Raw genomic sequence first — 19,382 nt, 5'->3', positions numbered from 1 at the left:
AAATTGAAAAGAAAATATTTTCCGTCTCTCTGATCAATGTTCATTTCGTTTATGTATTATTTTACACATAACTATTACAATTTACGTACCTTGAACAGTATGTGATATAATTCGATAGGGAAAGAATTGTCTTTTTTCTTTTCTTTTTACGTAAAATTTTTACTTCGTCTAAATACGAAGATCTGCAACAATTAGTGAAATTTTTCCGACGGTTGATTATTTCATGGACGACGCGTGATTTTTCCAGAAAATCCAGATGAACAAATAAGTGACAAACAAACAAAAAACAAAACAAACAATATGGACAACAAGAACTATCAAAACAATAAAGAGTATTATTCTACATATATATATATATGTATATATATATAACAATGAATCACATTATTTAATACGTTTTCAACCCATTTTTACCCTCTCTCACATCTTTCTTCCCACTTCTCTCTTAAACGCAGCTTTAATTATTCCAGTCCAGATCTACGCTCATCGATTTAACGTGTCTATTGGTGATTCGGTAATGTAAATTGTTTTCGTAATTTTGCATTTTCTACCCTCAGTTACAAAAGTTATAAGAGTATCGATTTTTCTGGACGATATTTTTTCCTCTTATACTGCGAAGTTCCGTTCAAATACACAACGACATAAAGGCAGGCAGTCTAACCGCCGATTGCATTTATCCAAGTCTTAAATCGTAAGCTGAAAATAATTGTGCGCGCGCGTAAAGACATCTGAAATTCGTCAATAATTGTCGTGAGAATCAGATATTTTCTTATTTGTACATATGTATTAAGACCGCCTAACGTTTTTAACGCAGCTGCACCCCTTACTGTACGCAACCCGTGTACCTTCGTACCCACGGATATATTCAATACCTACAATAATCAGCCTCCCTTAAAAATCTGGGAGATTATTACGCTCTGTGTATGTAACGAATCGTTCATCGACACGTCGCTAAGAGGCGCTAGCTACTGGTTTCGTAAGTGACGCCATCGCCGTCGGGTCGGGGAGACTTCGAACCATAGACGAGGGATCATTTTTGATTGTCAACGATCGCTCGGAGAGGTTAATCAACCCCCTGTCTCTACGTGATAATATCGTGAAAGGTAATTACTCAACGACAGTGGAGGACCGACCGATGCCTGACACTGCTGCGTGAAATTGGAAAAACTGCAGCTAGACGCGTAAATAATTTGGAGCTTGCGCCGATATATATACATATATATATATATACATCGTATATTATTCCAGGCTAACAATCGATGTTCAAGCAATTGATGATATTTTCGATCGAGAAAGAGAGTGAGTCGTGGATGTGGAAATCGTAATCCTTAATGTTTTTTTTTTCTACAGACTGAACGATACGGTAATATTTTCAGGTTATTTACGCGCCTGCGGACATCTGAGGAAAAAAATGAACAGTCTAGTCGGTCAAGCAAACGGCGATAATAACAAACCTGTGGAATCGTCGATAAGGTTGAAACTCGAGGAAGGATTAGAACCGAATTTTATTCAAGTAGTAAATGAATCTTATATGCACAACGTACCCAAGGGATCCGAGACGCATTTCAAAGTCGTTGTTGTATCCGAAAAGTTCGCAGGCCAGCCTCTGATCAAGGTGTGTATGCATATACGTGACAAGTGAAGTTTAAGCTAGCCAAAGTACGGGGATGAAAAAATCGGCCTAAAGCTTGAAAGTCGAATTTTTGATGGGTTTGGAAGTTTTCAGCTTGCAAAATCGACTAACCGTCTCTTTTTCGACTAAAGTTAGAGCCGACTTTGCCATCGCTGAACTAACGAACTATCCGTGTGACAAATTCACGTCGTTTACTCGGCGAGACGTACGGAACTGTTTATTTTTCACGTAATTCGCTTTGCAGCGGCACCGAATGGTCAACGAATTGCTTCGGAACGAACTTCAGACTTCCGTTCACGCATTGTCCATCGTGGTGAGGATTTTTTCGTCGTTTAAAACGGTTTAAATCCATTTTTCACACTGCCGAAATACAAACGCGGTGACGCGACTCGATAAACGATCGTCATTTGTCGAGGCCTCTCTTGTTTCGAGCTTCGACCAATCTTTGTCTTTGCATGGCAACCGCATGGAAATAGGGGGAAACAGGTGAACGCGCTACAATTTAAACTAAATATTATTTCTTTCGCAGGCGAAGACTCCGGAACAATGGCAAGAGAGCTCGAAATTAGTCGAGCCAAGTCCTGCCTGTCGCGGGGGCTTTGGGAAATAAATCGCAGTTTGTAAACCTCATTTGTAAATATTGAGTGATTATTAAACACTAGGATTCTTCTTCATTCAATTGATAACTCACCTTCTTTTTCGCCGAAATTTTTGACGCTCGATTTTCGCTGTCGCGCGGCATCGAATGGACAGCCATTTACTGCGGAACAGCTTCGGTGACGGAACCAATAACACTGGTCGAGAAAAGAATAATTTTTCTGAGTTTCTATTGTGATAAATGAATTTCGATTCTATGCATCCAATAATAACCAAAACCTTTATATTTATTACTTATAAAGTTTGTTTTTGTTTTTTTCACGTTGATGCGTACCTCTTGGAAGTTTTTGGTTGATAGCTAATACGAGTGCCTATTCAGAAAGAAAAAAGGAAAACGTTTTCACAAAGATGTGATGAGACTTCACCGCTATTGACGTTATCAGGGGCGGTATAATGAGAGCATGCCGAGAGATTATGTTTGGGGTTTGATACGAGAAAGTCCATACGAAAATAAAAGAAGTACGAAAAATATTTATTTTTAAACTTTGTTTATCAAGTTTTTTGCATTTTTAGTTTATTATTAATTATTATTTTCGAACAAAAGTGATTTAAATGCAAAACTGAAGTTTGTTCAATTGTTATATACAATAAATGTTTGACAAAGTAGATCATTTTTTTTTTAAATCGAAAATATCGTTCTCGTTTTTACGAAAACAAACTTTATCTAATGAAATTGTTTTTTCAATTATTAGTTGCGTAAAAGAAATCAAAATCTTACATCTCGAACACAGACTCAAAATTCGTGTTGACTGGTGCAATATCTCTGTCCAGATTAGCTGGAAATTACTTTTTACATTTCCGTAATACAAACGGGCGATCTTTGATAGACGACGATCGTCATTTGTCGCGAGTTGTTTTGTTTGTCGCGTCGACCTATCAGATCGCTTCTTCGTTGTTGCTACGAACGATCTCGAATAAACAAACAAAAGCGCAACATTTTGATATCGTTGGTGGTGATTTTCCGTTTTCGCAGGTGAATACTTCTACGCAATGAAGAAGGGGTTGAAAATGGGAGAAACTCAGCATCAAGGGTTCGGGAAAATGGATTGCAGGTAACGAGATTTAATTGGTGACTAGAGTAACGAAACACTGTTGAGATGCATGCCATTTTTTTTATTCAAAACAATCGCCTGAGCTTCGATTATGGCTTTCTTCAATGGTCGATATTATCGCAAATCTTGAGGAATAACGGTGGTCAATAATGTCCTTTCGACATTTGTTATAGTAATCATCAAACTGGTCAAATACTCCGTTGTATTTGGATTCCCATAACGCAATCCGTAACGTAATAACGTTAGCATTATCGTCTTAACATGACGCGATCAATGCTGAATAAGGTAACGCAACGAGATTAGGAAAAATAATAAGGTATCATTAATGTCACATTGAGAATGTGTCCAGTCGTAACTTCCCCTCGTTTTCGGCGAGGTAAAGCATGTCTGCCATTGATTGTTCGGCGATGGCTTCCTCCGCCTTGTCGTTCATCTGCAATCGACGAAATTGAAAGTAACTTAAGCTCGCAAAAAACGGTGAATGTAGAACCGTGCTGCTTACCCCTTTAAACGACACGTCGGTAGGTGAGTTTTTGAAGTTTGGCCCAAAGTTAACGGACACGGTAGCACTTTTGTATATTGACACCGTAGGAAAGTAGGCTCCGGCGTTAATATCGAAGAAAGCTTCGCCCTGTGATACTCCGTTTTTGTAGAACACTATCTTACTACCTGGCAAAGATTTCAAGGCCTTCAGAGCTTCGGGTACCTGATCTTTCTCCTCGTAGTACAAGTGGCTTTTGAATTTAACCAGAGGCTGTGACAGGGTAAAAAAGAAAAAGTTGTCCTACTGCAGAATCGCTTTTAAACGGTGAAACCCAATCTATACGAAACTGTCTTCTTACCCGGTCCTTGTAAGTGTTTGGAATGTGCGTCACGTGTGGTGAATCGGGTAAAGTGATTAGGAATCCTAGTGTGTCACCTTCGCCATAAGCCGGACTATAGTGTTTGCCTCTGCTTTCATGGAATCTCGTCCCTTTCCTGCACAAATCCAAAACGGACTTCAAACAGCAGTTCCTCAAAAATTTGCGATTCGAGCGTACCTAGATCTCCAGGAGTATCCAAATTTATCATAACCTAGCGGTGCTTGAAGATTAGCATATTCTTGTCCCCATCCAATCCTCGTTGCAGATCCATCCGGCATTTCTTCGATAGTAGCTTCCCAGTACCATGTGCCTCTACTGACACCTGATTACCACAACGCCGACAAGAAATTAAAGAAAAACGTGAAAGGTGACCATACGCAATTAAAATTTGTAACATTTTCATATCGACTCACAATGCGTTGCACGGACCATGCAATATCCCTTCTCTCCAGTCACGGCAAGACGATCTTCGGAAACTCTGAGCTGCGGTGCTCTATCGTGTAGTGCAAACAGAACAGTACTTGGACTCAGGGCTCGGTATAGCCACCCAGGAATTGGTTTTCCTGCCCAGTCGCTGCTTTCGTCGAATTCCTGTTTGAGGCGAGAGGTGCTTAGTGACTGAAATGATTGCTGACATTGCATGTTACATATGGTGGCGAAAGAAACTGAGCAAATTTACCTGTCTAAATGGTGCATGGGGATCTGGTTCTGCTAAAATATATCTGTACCCATCTTTGTTGAAAGGGTGTTCAAGGGGGTAACCGTGCGCGGGTAATTTTGGGGTTGTCATGTCTGATCCCCGCCCCTTTTTTCCTGGCCCAGTACCTGCCCCTTCTCCAGGTAATTTACGTTTCGCATTGCGGCCTCGCAATCCTCCGCTCAATGGCACTGTTGATAGTTCAAGGAATAATTATACCGGTACCAATGGTCGGTTAAGAACAATTTCATATTTGCATTATCTGCACCGATATAGTGTTAAAAATTTTTATATCAAATTTTTACAACACAGTATAAGGGTCTCGTGTGTGGAATGTTTTTGATCATTTGTGACTCGTAATTACCAAGGTGATAATTGATTCAAAACGATGCGAACACCAGACTTTGCTGATTTATAGTTTTTATGAGGTTTCATTCAGATTTCATGAAATTTAACAGATTTTACTCGTATCAAAGAAGTTTAGTGAGATTTTATGCAAGTTTTGCGAACGTTTTGCTAAAACGAACTTCAATGAAAACTGCATAAATACATGAGTATAATTGAAAATTGGTTAAACCAACACACCTGTCCTTAACATTTTTATTGATCAAGATAAGCGCGATATGATAATGTGGAGATATTTGTTTCAGCGATAAGATAAGGAGACACAAGTACACAGCCACGGATATAATAGACATCCGTATTTGTTTCAATTCCTATCAGGTAGAGAGAGTGAAAATTTTTCGAATGTGCTGTAGCTATCGTTTTAACAATCGGCTAATTAATGGAATCATAGCATCGTGTGAGTTTTTAGAATTTATTCTTCTCGCGTCTCTCTCTTTATGTTCCTACTTTCTACCTCGGAAGAAAGGGTAAGACTATGCACACGGAAGAGTCAATAATTCGTATGCAGCTTTTGAAGTAGTTACCTTTCATCTTAAAAATTTGAAGCATGCCAGTGACTCGGAGACACAAAAATAAATAGCAACACTTGGATTTGCAGAATGTTGATTCACTCAAGCTGCCATGGCTAGCGTGCAGTCCGTACAAACAAAAATATCTCTGAAGGCCGAAGTCATTTAGCGCCTCTTAGACGTTCGTTTGTATCGCCATAGTAACTCGAAACTCGCTTACCAACATGCTGTATTCCCATTTCTGTCACTTTGAGGTGGCCGCCTTTGATCATTGCTTCGTAATTTGGCTTTATTAGCATTAGATCTGGAACCAGTAGTCCAAACATCTGGCCGTCGGTGTTATTTTCGTCGACGGTAAAGAGGCTCCCAACATCCTTCAGTAAAGCTCGCTGAATCTGAAAGTAACCAGTCCGCATTTTGCACCAACAGGGATGGTCGCAGCCTCCGTTTGCTACTTTACCGATCACGACTTGAACTCACGGTGGCGTGCCAGGACTGTGTCACTCTCCGAGGCATCGTGGTCATGCTTTCCCAGTGGCACTCTATGAAAGGGATGATGTCCTTGTCCTTGTGAAATACGACCCTGTGCTCTCTGTCCTTTATGCTCATTTGCAAGAGATTGGCGATGGCAGTGGCGCACATTTGGGGAAATGCTGTAAACAGTGCGAAACGATGCTTGGTTTACGTTTGTTCGAGCCTGGCCGATGGAATTCTGTTAAGCCAACTGGAAGAAAGCCGCTTACGAGCTTGATTCTTTTTGAAACTTTCCAACCCTGTTGGAGAACAATTCTTGCACATGAAGACGTAGTTCATCATGAACGGAACAAGCTTTCCCAGCTGATAGCCGATGCAGGATTCGTGATACCATCTCGAGCAGCTAGCGCAGAGTAGTTCGACGATGTTGAGATTGCGCTCCTTACCACTACGACGAACATACGATTAGAGGGGAAGTTAGAGCGGGAAGAAAAAGTTGCGAAAGCATCGGGGAGATGAGGAGTAATAAAGAGTACCAGTAGCAATTTCCATTGTCTGTGCTGTTCCCCTTGTTGCCCAATTTATCGATCGAGTCATCAGCCTTCGTTGCAGTTGACTTTGGCTTTTCTTCGGTTTTCACTTTTGATTTATTATCCAACGAACTGCCGACCCCGGTTTCCAACTTCTTGGTAACACTGCGTTATAAACGTGGAACGGGAAAAGTAATTAGCAGTGATACTAAACATTTCGTAACATGGTCGAAAAATAATAATAAGCAAAAAAGAAAAAAAAAAAAAAAAAAAAGGTTAACCAGTTCTTAGAACGATTTCTTTTTTTCTTCATCCTTCGAATCGAGTGGTCCCAAATTCGTTTGGAAACTAGTAATATACGATACAGTGGTTTCATCAACCGCTGTGCCTACCCTTCAATTTTTTGCTCGAACGTGGTCATTTGTAAACAATACGGCTTGTAGCAAAACACGGTGCAAATCGGAGCTAAGCGAACTTTGTGTATACGATCGCGTTACTCGTGTTCCTGATTCGGTAGCGCCCGCTGACGCGAAACAAATTTTTCAAACTAATGTTCAATGGAAAACGAATGTAGGTAACCGATCTATATTTACTCTATTCATCGGCGGAAGAAAACATCACTGATAGACGATACGACGTCACCGGATACGATACCGACATGCTTAATCGATAATCAGTCCCGAGAAATTTAGTCAGAGGGCGCAACGTCGGTTCTAATTTTCTCATACAAGCGTCGCTGTTGCAGCGCTAGCTTCAGAGTACTCACAGAATTCTGGGACGTCGAAGAGTTCGAATTCGAATGCGCCCGAGTCACAAACTCCGTCCCGAATTTGTGCGAATTTCTTAACACTATGGTTGCCTTTGGCAATACAATCGATCCGTGGGGCTAGCCTTGGTAAGCGATCGTAAAATAAACAGTTCACAGTCACTCAGTGGTTGGTTTTCACGCGGTACGTCTGCGAGTGGTTGTTTTTTCAACGATAAACGAATGACGATCGCAATTTGACCATTACGTTCGTTTATCGCCGACTCACACCGAGACTGATTACGTAAATATGTTTGTTATATTCTTAGGGGAAATCATGATTTGCACGTGCTGTTAATTTAAAACGTTCTATTTTCGCTTCGTAGCTGTTACATACTTGGAAAATCTTCGGTGATTTTGAATTTTATCAATTATACATCCACGTCCCGATTACCCCGGCGAAACTATCGGAAACATTTTTACGTCCAATCGTAAAACGACCGGCTGCAAGCATCGCAGATCGTGCTTAAACGTAGGAGGAAAACGTGGATGAGAAGAAGCAAAACTGAGTGTAAAAATCGATGCCGTTATTTGTCAGTTTGATTTTTTGTCTATCGGAAAAGAAATGTTGCAACAAAAGGATGAGAATGGGGGTGGTGGTGGTGGTGGATTCGAAAGCTTCGGCGACAGCTTAAATCAGGGTTGGGAAGCATGTGTATAATATGCATGCATACGCGTGACGGACGCCTGCGCCGAGGTCGGTTTGGTGTAACGTCGAGAAACGTGAAACGACGCCGCGAGAGCTGGCGCCGCGACGGTCGACGTGAAAACTGCGGGGGCGGGAAGGGGCGAGAGCATTTGCGTCAGGAAAAGCTCCCTGCTTATTGGTCCCAGTCCATTGTTGCGTATTGATTGCTGCGGAGCGGTATGGTTTTCGGTCGTGAGACATTTGGTCGTCGGCGGCCGTTGCGGTGCTAAGAAGGCTGCAAGGTTAGCGGGAATTCTGTGACCCTCCCCCCCTATTTCCCCCCGTAGTGTGTTAGTGCCGACGAAGAATGATAATATAGACGATCGTTGTGATAACCGTGCGGATAAAACAAGCGGCGACTAGGCTAAGGAAGAAAAAAAAAAAAAAAACAACACACAACAACAATAACAAAGAAAGAAAGACGGAAAGAGTAAACTTACGCCGAAATAAAAGAAAGGTGGAAAAGGGAAGCGGTTTCTGATCGCCGTGTTTTCTCGCCTAGATTAAGAAGGGAAGGAAAGAAAGAAGTATAAAAATTAATGAAAGGTGGAGGAACGGGGAAGTAAAAAAAAATAAAATAAAAAAGAAAAAATAATAATAACAACCCTACAGGCGGGATTAATCGCGTGTGGAGACAGGCGCCGTTCTCGGTCCGGAAGCATATTTCAATCGTGCACAAGAGAGAAGCAAACGAGAATTCGGTACGAGTATAATGAAGCGCATCAAATGCTGCGTACTGAATTCGTTGGCTTGTCAGTGCCGGTGAATGTGTCGCCAGGAGGCAGAGTTCTGCCGGTATGACGTGCGACGTGACCACGGAGTCGCCTCCGGTAGACGACTGCCTCAAGGTACGGAAATGGTGGTGCTTCCTGTTATCAAGCATATTCACCTTCCTGGCGGGGCTCCTCATCGTCTTACTCTGGCGGGCCTTCGCTTTCCTCTGCTGTCGAAAGGAGCCCGAATTCGCTCCAAATGACCCAAAGCAGAAGGAGCAGAAGGCCGCCCGCCAGGGGAAGGAGTTCGAGGGCACCTTCATGACCGAGGCGAAGGACTGGGCCGGCGAACTGATATCCGGGCAGACGACGACGGGACGCATTCTCGTGAGTATAACGCATATTTTCGGGGGTGCTGTTGGATGTTGGAAAAACAACGGTCGGCGAGGAGATGAAGCTGGAGAGTAACGTTGCCGTAAACGCGACGGGATGTTTGGGGGAAAAATCGTTACCACCCAACTTTCGGGAACTTATGAAATTTCGCAAACCGTGAGAAACGAAGTATACTCGTATATTTTCCCAAGCCAACTCCTTCAAACTCGTTACAAATTTATACGCGGTAATGATTTTTCCACAGTCGCGTTAACGTTACCAACTTCATTCCCACGACCATTGCTCCAATTCTTTGGGTAACCAAGAGCTGCGATTACAGAATCATGTCAACGTTCTCACTTCGTTCACGTGCGCGTTTCGATTCTACCTCCCACCCTCTCTCTACAACCATCGATTCCACTGTCAAACTTCTCCGCCTTAATCGTTGTTACCCCCGCGTATCTCTCTCTCTGTGTGTGTGTGTGTGTGGTTTTATAATCACTTCTTTCATTCCCATGTGTCAGACACGCGAGGACCGATCGATTTCATGCCGTACATTGTACGTAATCGCAACGGAATCAACCGTACTGGATATACTCTCGTATACGTTACATTCTCCGTCTCGATCATCGGTCACATCGCGATCGGTAAACAGACCTGCGTGACGCCGATGGTTATCGATTAGTGCAATTTAATTGCGGATCGGAACGAACAAAGCCAACTTTTCTCATCACAAATTGCGAGTCCGATTACCGCGGAGGGAACACCGTCAAGTGAAGCGAAATCCCGCCTATCAATGTTCGATTTGAGATGAAATAATGCGTTGCTGTTGAACAATTGAACGAAAAAAATTAACGTAACGATTACAGAATCGTCAAGCAAACTCCACACAAATAATCGATCTTACCTGTTCGTTGCTCGGTAGAGATACTTAAAAAAAAAACCAACGTTACAAAATCCTCGAATTTCGATTAAACAGAATACATGTACCTCACGATTATTGAACATCCTTGTAATTATTAATCATGTGTAAATATAACTTGAAGAGAATGTTTGATCCGATAGTAATTTTTACATTTGAATCGTAAAACTCCGTTCGTTACTCGATGAGATATCGTTCAGAATCTATTCGATTGAAAACAATCACGGTCAGCAGCGTAAACGTCACGTTTGGCTCGCGTTGTAAAAATGACGTATCTAAATTTCGCTAGAAGCAAAAGATATTCATCCGTGAGATGAGACGATATCTCGGGATATTCTCTCGGTCGTTTTTAAGTCGTCGTCGTCGGTCGGTTGCGAAAGCTCCGTTAGTGCGCACGGTAGGTATATACATAGGTATACATTATCCGATAACGGATCGTCCTTGGGTTTCCAACGAGGCACAAAATTGTCCTTCCACATTGTCGTCGTCGGCTGTGTTTGAGTTGTTCGGACTTATTTCGCGAAGGGAGGTCGCCGATGACGAGGATGAGGAGTAGGAGGAGCAGGGGGAGGAGGAGGTGGCAAGGGGGGGGATGGGGAGAAACGGCGCGGGCTTGCGGGTGACCCAGTTTCACCCCACGTAGTCCGCAGACACGTTGTCGATGGGCAGGCAGGCGGGCATCTTCTTCTACGCATTGCGTACGCGACGCGCATCGCTACGAAACTAGGAGCTTTTAACCCCCCCGTTCGAGACGCCGGGGGTGCCGCTGCGAAGGCCGACGTCGACTCCTCTCGAGCCCCCCGATGCCCGCTTATACACCGCAGGTCGATCCGAGAAAAGCTGCTTTTGCGACGACACGTAGTTGCATGAGGAGAAGAGAGAGAGAGGGAGAGGGAAAAAACACGTTACGTCTTACGGCTAATTTATGTATCTCTGGAAAAAGCAAAAGTTCTAGTTAATCCTTAGAAGGTGTGCACACCTTCTTTCTGCGTAAAAATCGTTGAGTATAAACGGGGATGTTTATTCGAATAGTTTGAAAAAATTACGGGATATTTATTTAACAATGATATGTCGAGGAAAATTTTTCATTCTTAGGAAAATGAAATTTAGTGTGTATGAAAGAAAAGAAAAGATCCGCGAAGTAACGATATACCAGAAAATGGATCGTTATACTCGAAGCAAAAAAAAAAAAAAATCAAGGAATCGTAACGCACTGAATTTTTAATATTTTGACCTGAAAATTGATTCGTGCAAATCTGGATACACGGATAATTAAGAAATAACATATGGATATACTGCGCTATGAAAAACAGGTATTTATTTGAACGATCGAAATTGAATTCTTGGGAAATAAAACGAGAATAAATCAACGATTTTTACGATATTCCATTACTTATCTTGCGTCAAATAAGATTATTCTCGATATATTTCGTATGGAATTTACGTTCAAGATTTTTGACCCCGGCTACATATTTGCGATAACGGTCCAATGTCATACCGTAAGTATCGTTGGAATTACAATTATTCAATTTGGTCCATGTCGATCGTTCAGGATGGTTATAATATTTTCGAATTTGCTGCTGCTACGATAATAAATGATAAAACCTTTATAAACCCAAGTCTCAAAATTTTTTATCACGTTCATCTTCACAGTGAAAACTGGGATTCGTAACGTGTAACGTTATTTTCATATTAGGAGAGAATTTTCGTTTCGATAAAACGGTGAGGTTTAATAACAACGGTTCAATTGTTATACGTATGCGATGAGTTATATATTATAACGGACAGTTTTCTTCCTCGGTCATTTTTTTTTTTTTTTTATCATTTTTATTTTGTAATACATTATTACGTACGTATACCGTGGTTGTGTCGTTTTTAGAAAGAGAAACGACGCTACACTGCCCAGTGATATAATTCCGTCCTCGTCCATTACCACGTCATCCCTATACACCCAACGCGACGACTCAATATTACATCACGCGGTTTGGATATAAATACGATACATTATCGTATATATGTATATATGTACTAGCTATCCGTGTGTATTTATACGCGTTATAAAATATATGAAAGAGAGAGAAATAAACTTAATAAAAAATTATCAATCTGTATATGTATATATATATATATACACACACTGATAATTATAGTCAAAAGTCAAAGAAATTTACAATAATAGGAGAATGAGACAGGGAGGTAGAGAAAAGTGAGCTTTTAGGCACTGCGATCTTGAATTTGACCTATAAGACGAACAGGTTACTCTTCAGCGCATGCGTGACGTTAATATATACCCTATAAATAACAAATCATTATCACTAACGTTGCAGAGAATTGGTGTTGGCAAAATTAAACGACGATCACCCGCCTGTCTCACAATCGGTATACTCATGAGAGTGAAGTTAGTAACGTTAGAGTAACTGTGCTTGTTTCGGAAAAATTGTGTTACTTTGCTCATACTTAAGACTATTTGAAATTCAGTAAACCGTGATAAACGAGACATACGAATATATGCATATTTCGAAAAGTTAACTCCGTGAAAGTCACTCGGATATTGCACAATAATGATTTTTTCACATGACGTTTCGATACGTTAATGTTACTAACTTCAGCCTAGTGTACCTGTACTTTCGATTGTGTGGAAAAAAAAAAAAAAATTAAGCGAGAGAATTTTATCTATCGAGAAAAGTCAAGAGATATGACGGACCGTTAGGGAAAATGTACTTTTTATTATAAATCGTTCGTAAACTTGAACTATCCATCGTAAATACAATTAAAAATAAGCCAACTTTATGAACCGGTATTGTTCAATTTCTATTTAATCGTGTGACATAAAACGATACTATGTGTCTTTTAACCCAAATTTATGTACCGAAGATGCACAATCTCTGGAGCTTTTTGTCATAAAAGCCGCTCCGGATTGTTTACTCGGAGGGAAAGGAATTTTTGAATCAACAAAATCCCTTATTCGTTCCAAACACGATGGCTTCGATTCTGCAATTTCGATTCAGTTAGTTTGCCAGAATGATTTAGTCACGCGAATTCCTTCATTCAACAAAAGCCTTTCTTGTCGCGATCGAGTGAAACTTTTCATGTGTTTCCGAAATTGAATCGACTAAATACCATTTCAGTTTATTCGGAGCAAAAAATTTGTTCAACGACAAACGAAATTACCCGTTTAAACGTTTGAAATCTTGACTCAAAAAAAAAAAACGTGAATCAAAACAAATTCAATTTGCTTTGACACAAAAATTTCATATCATTGAAACAAAACGATTCTGATCGCGTTGCGTTCGATCAAATTTTTAGTCATTTCAACCACACCTCTTCTTGTATGGGAATTTGACTTCAACAAAATTGTCTGTGGTTTTTTTTGGCGCCTATCTCTGCTGCGTCCATACGCCTAGGTAATAACATGTATTATATTTACGTCACATCCGCTGTATTCATCGGTCACGGTTTATCGGCGATTAATTTGCGCTCCATGGGAGGTTTAGCTGCTGGTTAAGTATAGTTTCGACACGGTGTTACGCACTGATTCGATTAAGCACACACCCGGTGTGTATAAATGCGAAGGGTTACCTGCCTACAATTAATAGACACAGCTGACGATAAGCATTCCCCAGACCGAAATTGGGTGTTTGAACGAGGTTATCATCGATTGCTGCCGGTAATTGCTCGGAACGCTTTATTACGCGTTATGCATTCGTTATATCTGTTGAACGTTGATTTGCATATTGACCAACAATAAGACTACTACCACTACTATTAATAGTTCTGTTACGAGCCGCTTACTTGTCTTTATCGCGACGATTTTTCTCGCACTACCCTCCGTATATATATAAAAAAGAAGGGAATAAAAACAGAATTTAAAAAGGAAATGAAAAAAATTTCGACAATTATTATACCGAAGTTTTGGCAAAATTTACAAATCGTTGTAATAAGCAGGCGGGGCAGCCCAAATGAACGTAAACAAGGTTCGACTCCGACTCCACTGAATTCGTCGCCGATTAATTTCCTACTTCTATTTCACCAAATATGCATTTTCAATTTTTTTTCTAATTTTTTCTAATTTTTTCCGCCTGCCGCTTAGCAATAGGTATTATGTTGGATCTCATCTTTCGTAACTCTAAAACTGTGCATTCGGGTCAAAACTTGTAGAGGGCGAAAAAAATTAGGTTTCTTCTTCTCTGAGTTGTTCGAAAATAATTTTTTCAGAATTTTCCTGAAATAGCAAGTCATCGTTTTCAGCGAAGAATGAAAAAAAAAATCGATTTTTCTCAAATACCGCGTATTCAAAAAATTTGAAACTTCCTCTGAATATTCTTTGATTAAAAAGAAAACTTTTTCACACCTGACCCAAAACGGGCCCGGTCGCCGTTTGGTATCCACGCTTCTTTTTGCACATCACCGTGCGTGTAATCCGATTGTAACATTTTCTCGTAACTTTTCTTCAATCCATTTTCCATCCGATAATATTCACATCGATGTCAAACCTTGTTTGCGTTAATTTGGATCACCCCAAGTACGTAATGTTTCTTGAAAACTTCACCGCGAGGCATTCTTCAACTTCGTATCTAAACGACAATCAGCCGCTGAGAATGAAACGGCGTTCAATACACGAGACGCGACGATATTTTCGCATTGGCAGGAAAAAATAAAGAAGCAAAAATAATTTAGATGCAGAATAATTAGTGTCGTACGTGATATAAAGCTCTCGGTAACCCATCGGGCCGGCGAAGAAGAAGTACCAGCTAATTAAAAATCTGCGCCTGCCGTGCATCATCAGTGACGGATACATATATACATGTATCTATATATGTGTATATATATATATATATATCTCTACATATATGTACCTCTATCCTCTTTATTTACATAGTGCGACATCGCGACAATTTTTACTTCCTGTAGGTACACGACTTATCTGTTTTCGTTTTTTAATACCTTTTTTTTCTTTTTCATCCGTTACTTTTCTTCGCCCTAGCCGATTGATTATTAATTATGAGTATCTTTATTATTTTCTTAGTATTTACGTATGCATAAACATTTTTGAAAAGTCGTGTCTGTTTTTTTTTTTTTTTTTAATTTCCCACCCCTCTTCCGCTCGGCCTTTTTCCGTGAAAGCTTCTCGAAATATTCTAGTAATACAAATGTCGCCATTATTGTTTACACACACACACACATATATATATATATATATATATATTAGGGTGGGCCTTATCATTGGTAATAAGAAATTTATCCCTCTCATCCCTTAAATTGATACGAAATAGTAAAAAATGATTTTTAAACGTGAAATCCGCGCTTAATTTTAATATTAACCGGTGCCCCAAAGGCCCCTTCAAGCAGTTAAAATCGATTAGGAGCGATCGTCGAGGTAAAAAATTTGAAGAAAAATAAGTTTTACGTAGTTTTTCCTGCGAAAATCAATGCCGTTATCTGTGTTTCGACAGCGTTACTTTTTTGACATGAAACAGATACGAGAAAATCGAAAAATAATCGGATCGAAAAACCACAACGCTAGATTGGCAATAATTATGTTCGGAGATGTTACATTGATTTCCACCTCATTTTTCTACAAGTTTCACCTTTTTTCACATTAAAAATTTTCCTTAAAACATTCCTCATTTCCGCTTCTTAAATTCAAATCAAACAATCTCTCATTTTGTCTAATTAAAAAGGATTATTTTATACGTGTTTATTAGCGATTAATAACATGTCAAAAATTCAGCTTTTTATCTCTACATTGCTCCAATGCCCGTATCACCTTAAGAAATTCAGATAAATGTGGGGAATGCGGTAAAATTACTTTTAGATTGGTTTAAGTTGCCACGCAATGTTATTTCATTGTTTATACGCAAATTGTTAAAAGAAAAAAAAATCGATTTCAACTTCTTTAACCCCTTACCGTACTTTAACGAGTCTGAGTCGCGATGAAGATTTTGACCCAAACATGAATGTGACGTGCCAGGCTCGTGAACGGAGAGTCGGTCCAAACATAAACATCACGAGCCAGGCTCGTGAACACAACATCGTAATGTAAAGGTCGTAATTGAATGTTAGTTTCTATCGGTACGCCACGAGAGTTGGTCGCGATTCTCATAATTGCTGTTGCGGAGCAGATTAGCTGTTAAAATTTAACAAACCCCTGCAAAAATGCAAAGTACAAAAGTTTTAAATGAAATCAACGATAACGAATTCAGTGATAGTGAGTGACGTGTTTGCACCAACCAGAAAGCGTCCAAGGCACATGATTAGAGGCGAGAATAGTAAAGAGGAAGGTACGCGGCGTCAATCATGGATTTAACAGAAGGTAAAAAACACACCGCTAATTTGGAAGTATTCTGAAACCTGTGTCATAAAAGCGTCTGTTTTAAATAATTTATGCTATGGGGGGGGGGGGGGGGGGGGTTAAAAGGCCTTTGGGGCACGGGATAACATTAAAATTAACAGCGGATGTCACTTCTAAAAATCATTTTTTCGTATTCCAAGTCAATTCAAGGGGTGAGAGAAAAAAAAATTTCATACCAATATTAAGGTTTTCATTAAAAATGCCGTAACTATCGAACCGTTTGAATTAAAAAAAATTTCCAAGCACATTCTTGCAGGGCATTAAATTCTCTGTATTATCTCTAAATTCAATATATATTGTATACGAACCATTTGAACAACGTGGTACGGAATTCTTTTTGTGATCACGCACATTCCGTGCACTTATTCACTTTGAATATATTATCACGTATACGTATAGGTAGACATACTATAATTATGAACCTTACCGTTGACATGGAAACAACGGAAAATCGCTTTAGCCTATCGACCAGTAAGACACGCACAGGTACACATAGGCGATATTTTTCCAGAGTCCTAGGCTCTAGACATTAGAGTCTTACAGATTGTAATACACCTGCGACCCCGTAATAGCCGCGAAACGAATGTTCTAGGATTAGAAAAAGAGATGGGAAAAGAAAAGGAAGAAATTATCGGTAAATAAGAATTATTTATTTTACATGTAATACGTATTTATGTACATATATACACATGGGTTCGTAAATACCCGTGTAAACCGCTTATATTGTACGTCTCGCGGTTGTTAATACGTTTAACAAGCTGCGGTCTGTAAATACATTATTATTTATATACACGGTGGGACAAAATGGGAAAGAAGAAAAAAAATAAATAAAAATGAGACCGATTTGAAACGTGAATAAAATCCGAACGCGTCGATCGATTTTCAAAAACTTTATTTTCGCTTGAAACTAGAAGAATGAATCTTTCGTGTCGCGTTTGAAAATTTGACAAATCTTTATTAGCTGCTGAGATACACGCTCTTGAAAATCGGATCTGTCGAAAAAATTGTTGGGAGACTGATAGAAATTAATGTCAAAGAATGTTCAACTTAATTTCCAGCTTAAATTACGATTCAAGGACTTATTTATTTTGGTTCAATTCATGTAAAAAAATAAAAAAAAATAAAAATATATACAAACTGTACATACACCGTGCTTTTAATTTATTTCGTTGATTTTTAATACTTTAAAGTCTTCTAGCAATTAATATGATCAACGCAAAAAAGCAAATGAGGGGAGTGAAATTCTCTTACTCGGTTCAACGTGTTCACCATTTACGGTAACATTAGTGTGTTTTGTTTTATTACGGTTTACTGAATTTCAGACAATTCCAAAATCGCGAAATAACGATTTCTTCTCGGCACGAATCGTTGCGATAACGTTACTAACTTCAATACGATTGACGAAAATCTGAAAAATGTGACTTCAACCTTCACGGATCAGTGAAAAATTCCCTAAAAAATCTAAAACGTTCTAATCTGATCTAAAAAACTTTTTCGATAATGTCAGGAAAACAAAATTTTAACCTTGAAACGCGTGTTTCGACTCTAGATTTACAAGAAAATCTCGAAGAGTTTCTAAAATGTTGGAAAATAATCTTTGAATCAGAATTTTGGAAGAAAATTGAATCGAACATTACGTAACATTAATTTATTTCAATCTCCGAGTGAATTTTTCGAAACATGTTTTTCAACCAGCGTGTATCTCAATAACGAATCAAGATATATCAGATTTTCAAAGATTCGTTCTTCTACTTTCAAACAAAATAAAGTTTTCGAAAATCGGTCGACACGTTTGCATTTTATTCACGCTGAAAAAAACCGTCCCTTTTTTTTTTGGCTCACCATGTATACATGCATGGTAACAACTCTCCTCAGACCGCGCAAAAACTTGCTGAGACAAAATTTAAGCTGCGGTCTCGGCGTGAAGTAGGAGAAGAAAAAAAAAAAAAAAACAAGAATTAGAAAGAAAAAGTAACACGCAAATTATCGCGTTTTTCGTTGCGGCCAAACCGCGGCTGGGAATCATAAATAGGCGTTTATAACAGCACCAAAACTCGACTCGAAGGATTCGGTATTACTCCCACAGGGAAAGTTTTAAGCTATTACGCTGTACGTGTTATCATATGTATTACATAAGCCCCGAGGAAAATTAGTTCTTGAAAATTTGGTATCCTTCAGTCTTCTTTTCCTCTTTCTCACATTTCTTTTTTCGAACGGTGCGCTGTCGGGATCACACAATCAGACTCGGTCCTTGGCTTCTATTTTATACGGGGCATTCCACCTCGATTCTACTACGATCTCTTAGATTTGGTCCGCGATTTTTTTGCATTGCTGTTCCAGCAGGAAAATTTTCAAATTTTGTTTAGTCATTTCGATCTGTATTTTTTTTTTTTTTTATTTCGAAGATGCAGGGTAAAATGTATCTTCCTTAATGCAACAACGATCTGTACATTTCATTTCAAATTAACAATTAAAAGAAAATTAAAAAATGAACGTCACTTTTTTTTGGTTGTTTTGTTTTTTCAATTTTGAACTTTCATTGAAATTCGCAGTTCGTTGTTGTATTCGGGAAGACATAACAAACTCTGGAAAGAAAACAAAAAACCGACATTAATAAAAAACATTTGTTAATTATTTGAATAGTTGACAAAAAATTGTAAGAATATTTTCGGTTTTGGCCACACAATTTGTGTTACAATTGTTTTCATAA

The 19,382-nt window shown here is 39.3% G+C and overlaps 3 protein-coding genes and 1 long non-coding RNA gene across 55 annotated transcripts in view; 3 read left to right on the top strand and 1 right to left on the bottom strand.

The window, feature by feature from the left end:
* Positions 1-987: 987 nt before the first annotated feature.
* LOC124180470 (DNA-binding transcriptional regulator BolA) lies at positions 988-2,307 on the top strand. Of its 2 annotated transcripts, XM_046566058.1 has the most exons (5): positions 988-1,103; positions 1,249-1,299; positions 1,377-1,615; positions 1,878-1,946; positions 2,163-2,307. In XM_046566058.1, exons 2-5 carry the CDS (start codon positions 1,260-1,262, stop codon positions 2,241-2,243), a joined length of 429 nt encoding a protein of 142 aa, XP_046422014.1. In that variant the 5' UTR covers positions 988-1,103; positions 1,249-1,259; the 3' UTR covers positions 2,244-2,307. The 2 variants fall into 2 exon arrangements, with proteins under 2 accessions (XP_046422014.1, XP_046422015.1); XM_046566059.1 differs by lacking the exon at positions 1,878-1,946.
* A 1,075-nt stretch (positions 2,308-3,382) lies between these two features.
* LOC124180467 (set1/Ash2 histone methyltransferase complex subunit ASH2) lies at positions 3,383-7,383 on the bottom strand. 2 transcript variants are annotated; one of them, XM_046566050.1, is made up of 11 exons: positions 7,213-7,383; positions 6,827-6,985; positions 6,560-6,738; positions 6,297-6,469; positions 6,037-6,211; positions 4,885-5,093; positions 4,619-4,796; positions 4,383-4,527; positions 4,185-4,320; positions 3,845-4,096; positions 3,383-3,775 (listed from the first exon to the last, which is right to left on the bottom strand). In XM_046566050.1, exons 1-11 carry the CDS (start codon positions 7,239-7,241, stop codon positions 3,671-3,673), a joined length of 1,740 nt encoding a protein of 579 aa, XP_046422006.1. In that variant the 5' UTR covers positions 7,242-7,383; the 3' UTR covers positions 3,383-3,670. The 2 variants fall into 2 exon arrangements, with proteins under 2 accessions (XP_046422006.1, XP_046422005.1); XM_046566049.1 differs by having other exon boundaries at positions 7,102-7,237.
* Positions 5,610-6,696, top strand: LOC124180471. The gene is made up of 2 exons (XR_006870264.1): positions 5,610-5,774; positions 6,246-6,696. It is a non-coding gene; the product is annotated as an uncharacterized LOC124180471 (long non-coding RNA).
* Positions 7,384-8,315: 932 nt separating the features above from the next.
* LOC124180462 (calcium-activated potassium channel slowpoke) overlaps positions 8,316-19,382 on the top strand; it is a 110,534-nt gene continuing 99,467 nt past the window's right edge. For 27 of the 50 annotated variants that reach the window (XM_046566034.1, XM_046566011.1, XM_046566047.1 and 24 more), the window contains exon 1: positions 8,317-9,413. In XM_046566034.1, the coding sequence (XP_046421990.1) occupies positions 9,111-9,413 (303 nt within the window). In that variant the 5' untranslated portion in view covers positions 8,317-9,110. Of the gene's footprint in view, positions 9,414-19,382 lie in introns of all 50 variants that reach the window. The other 23 variants (XM_046566009.1, XM_046566015.1, XM_046566046.1 and 20 more) reach the window with 2 other exon arrangements.

Source organism: Neodiprion fabricii, chromosome 4 (assembly GCF_021155785.1).
Source record: "Neodiprion fabricii isolate iyNeoFabr1 chromosome 4, iyNeoFabr1.1, whole genome shotgun sequence".
Lineage (NCBI taxonomy): Eukaryota > Metazoa > Arthropoda > Insecta > Hymenoptera > Diprionidae > Neodiprion > Neodiprion fabricii.
The sequence above is the reverse complement of the archived record's forward strand: the minus strand, read 5'-3'. Positions and strand labels throughout refer to the sequence as shown.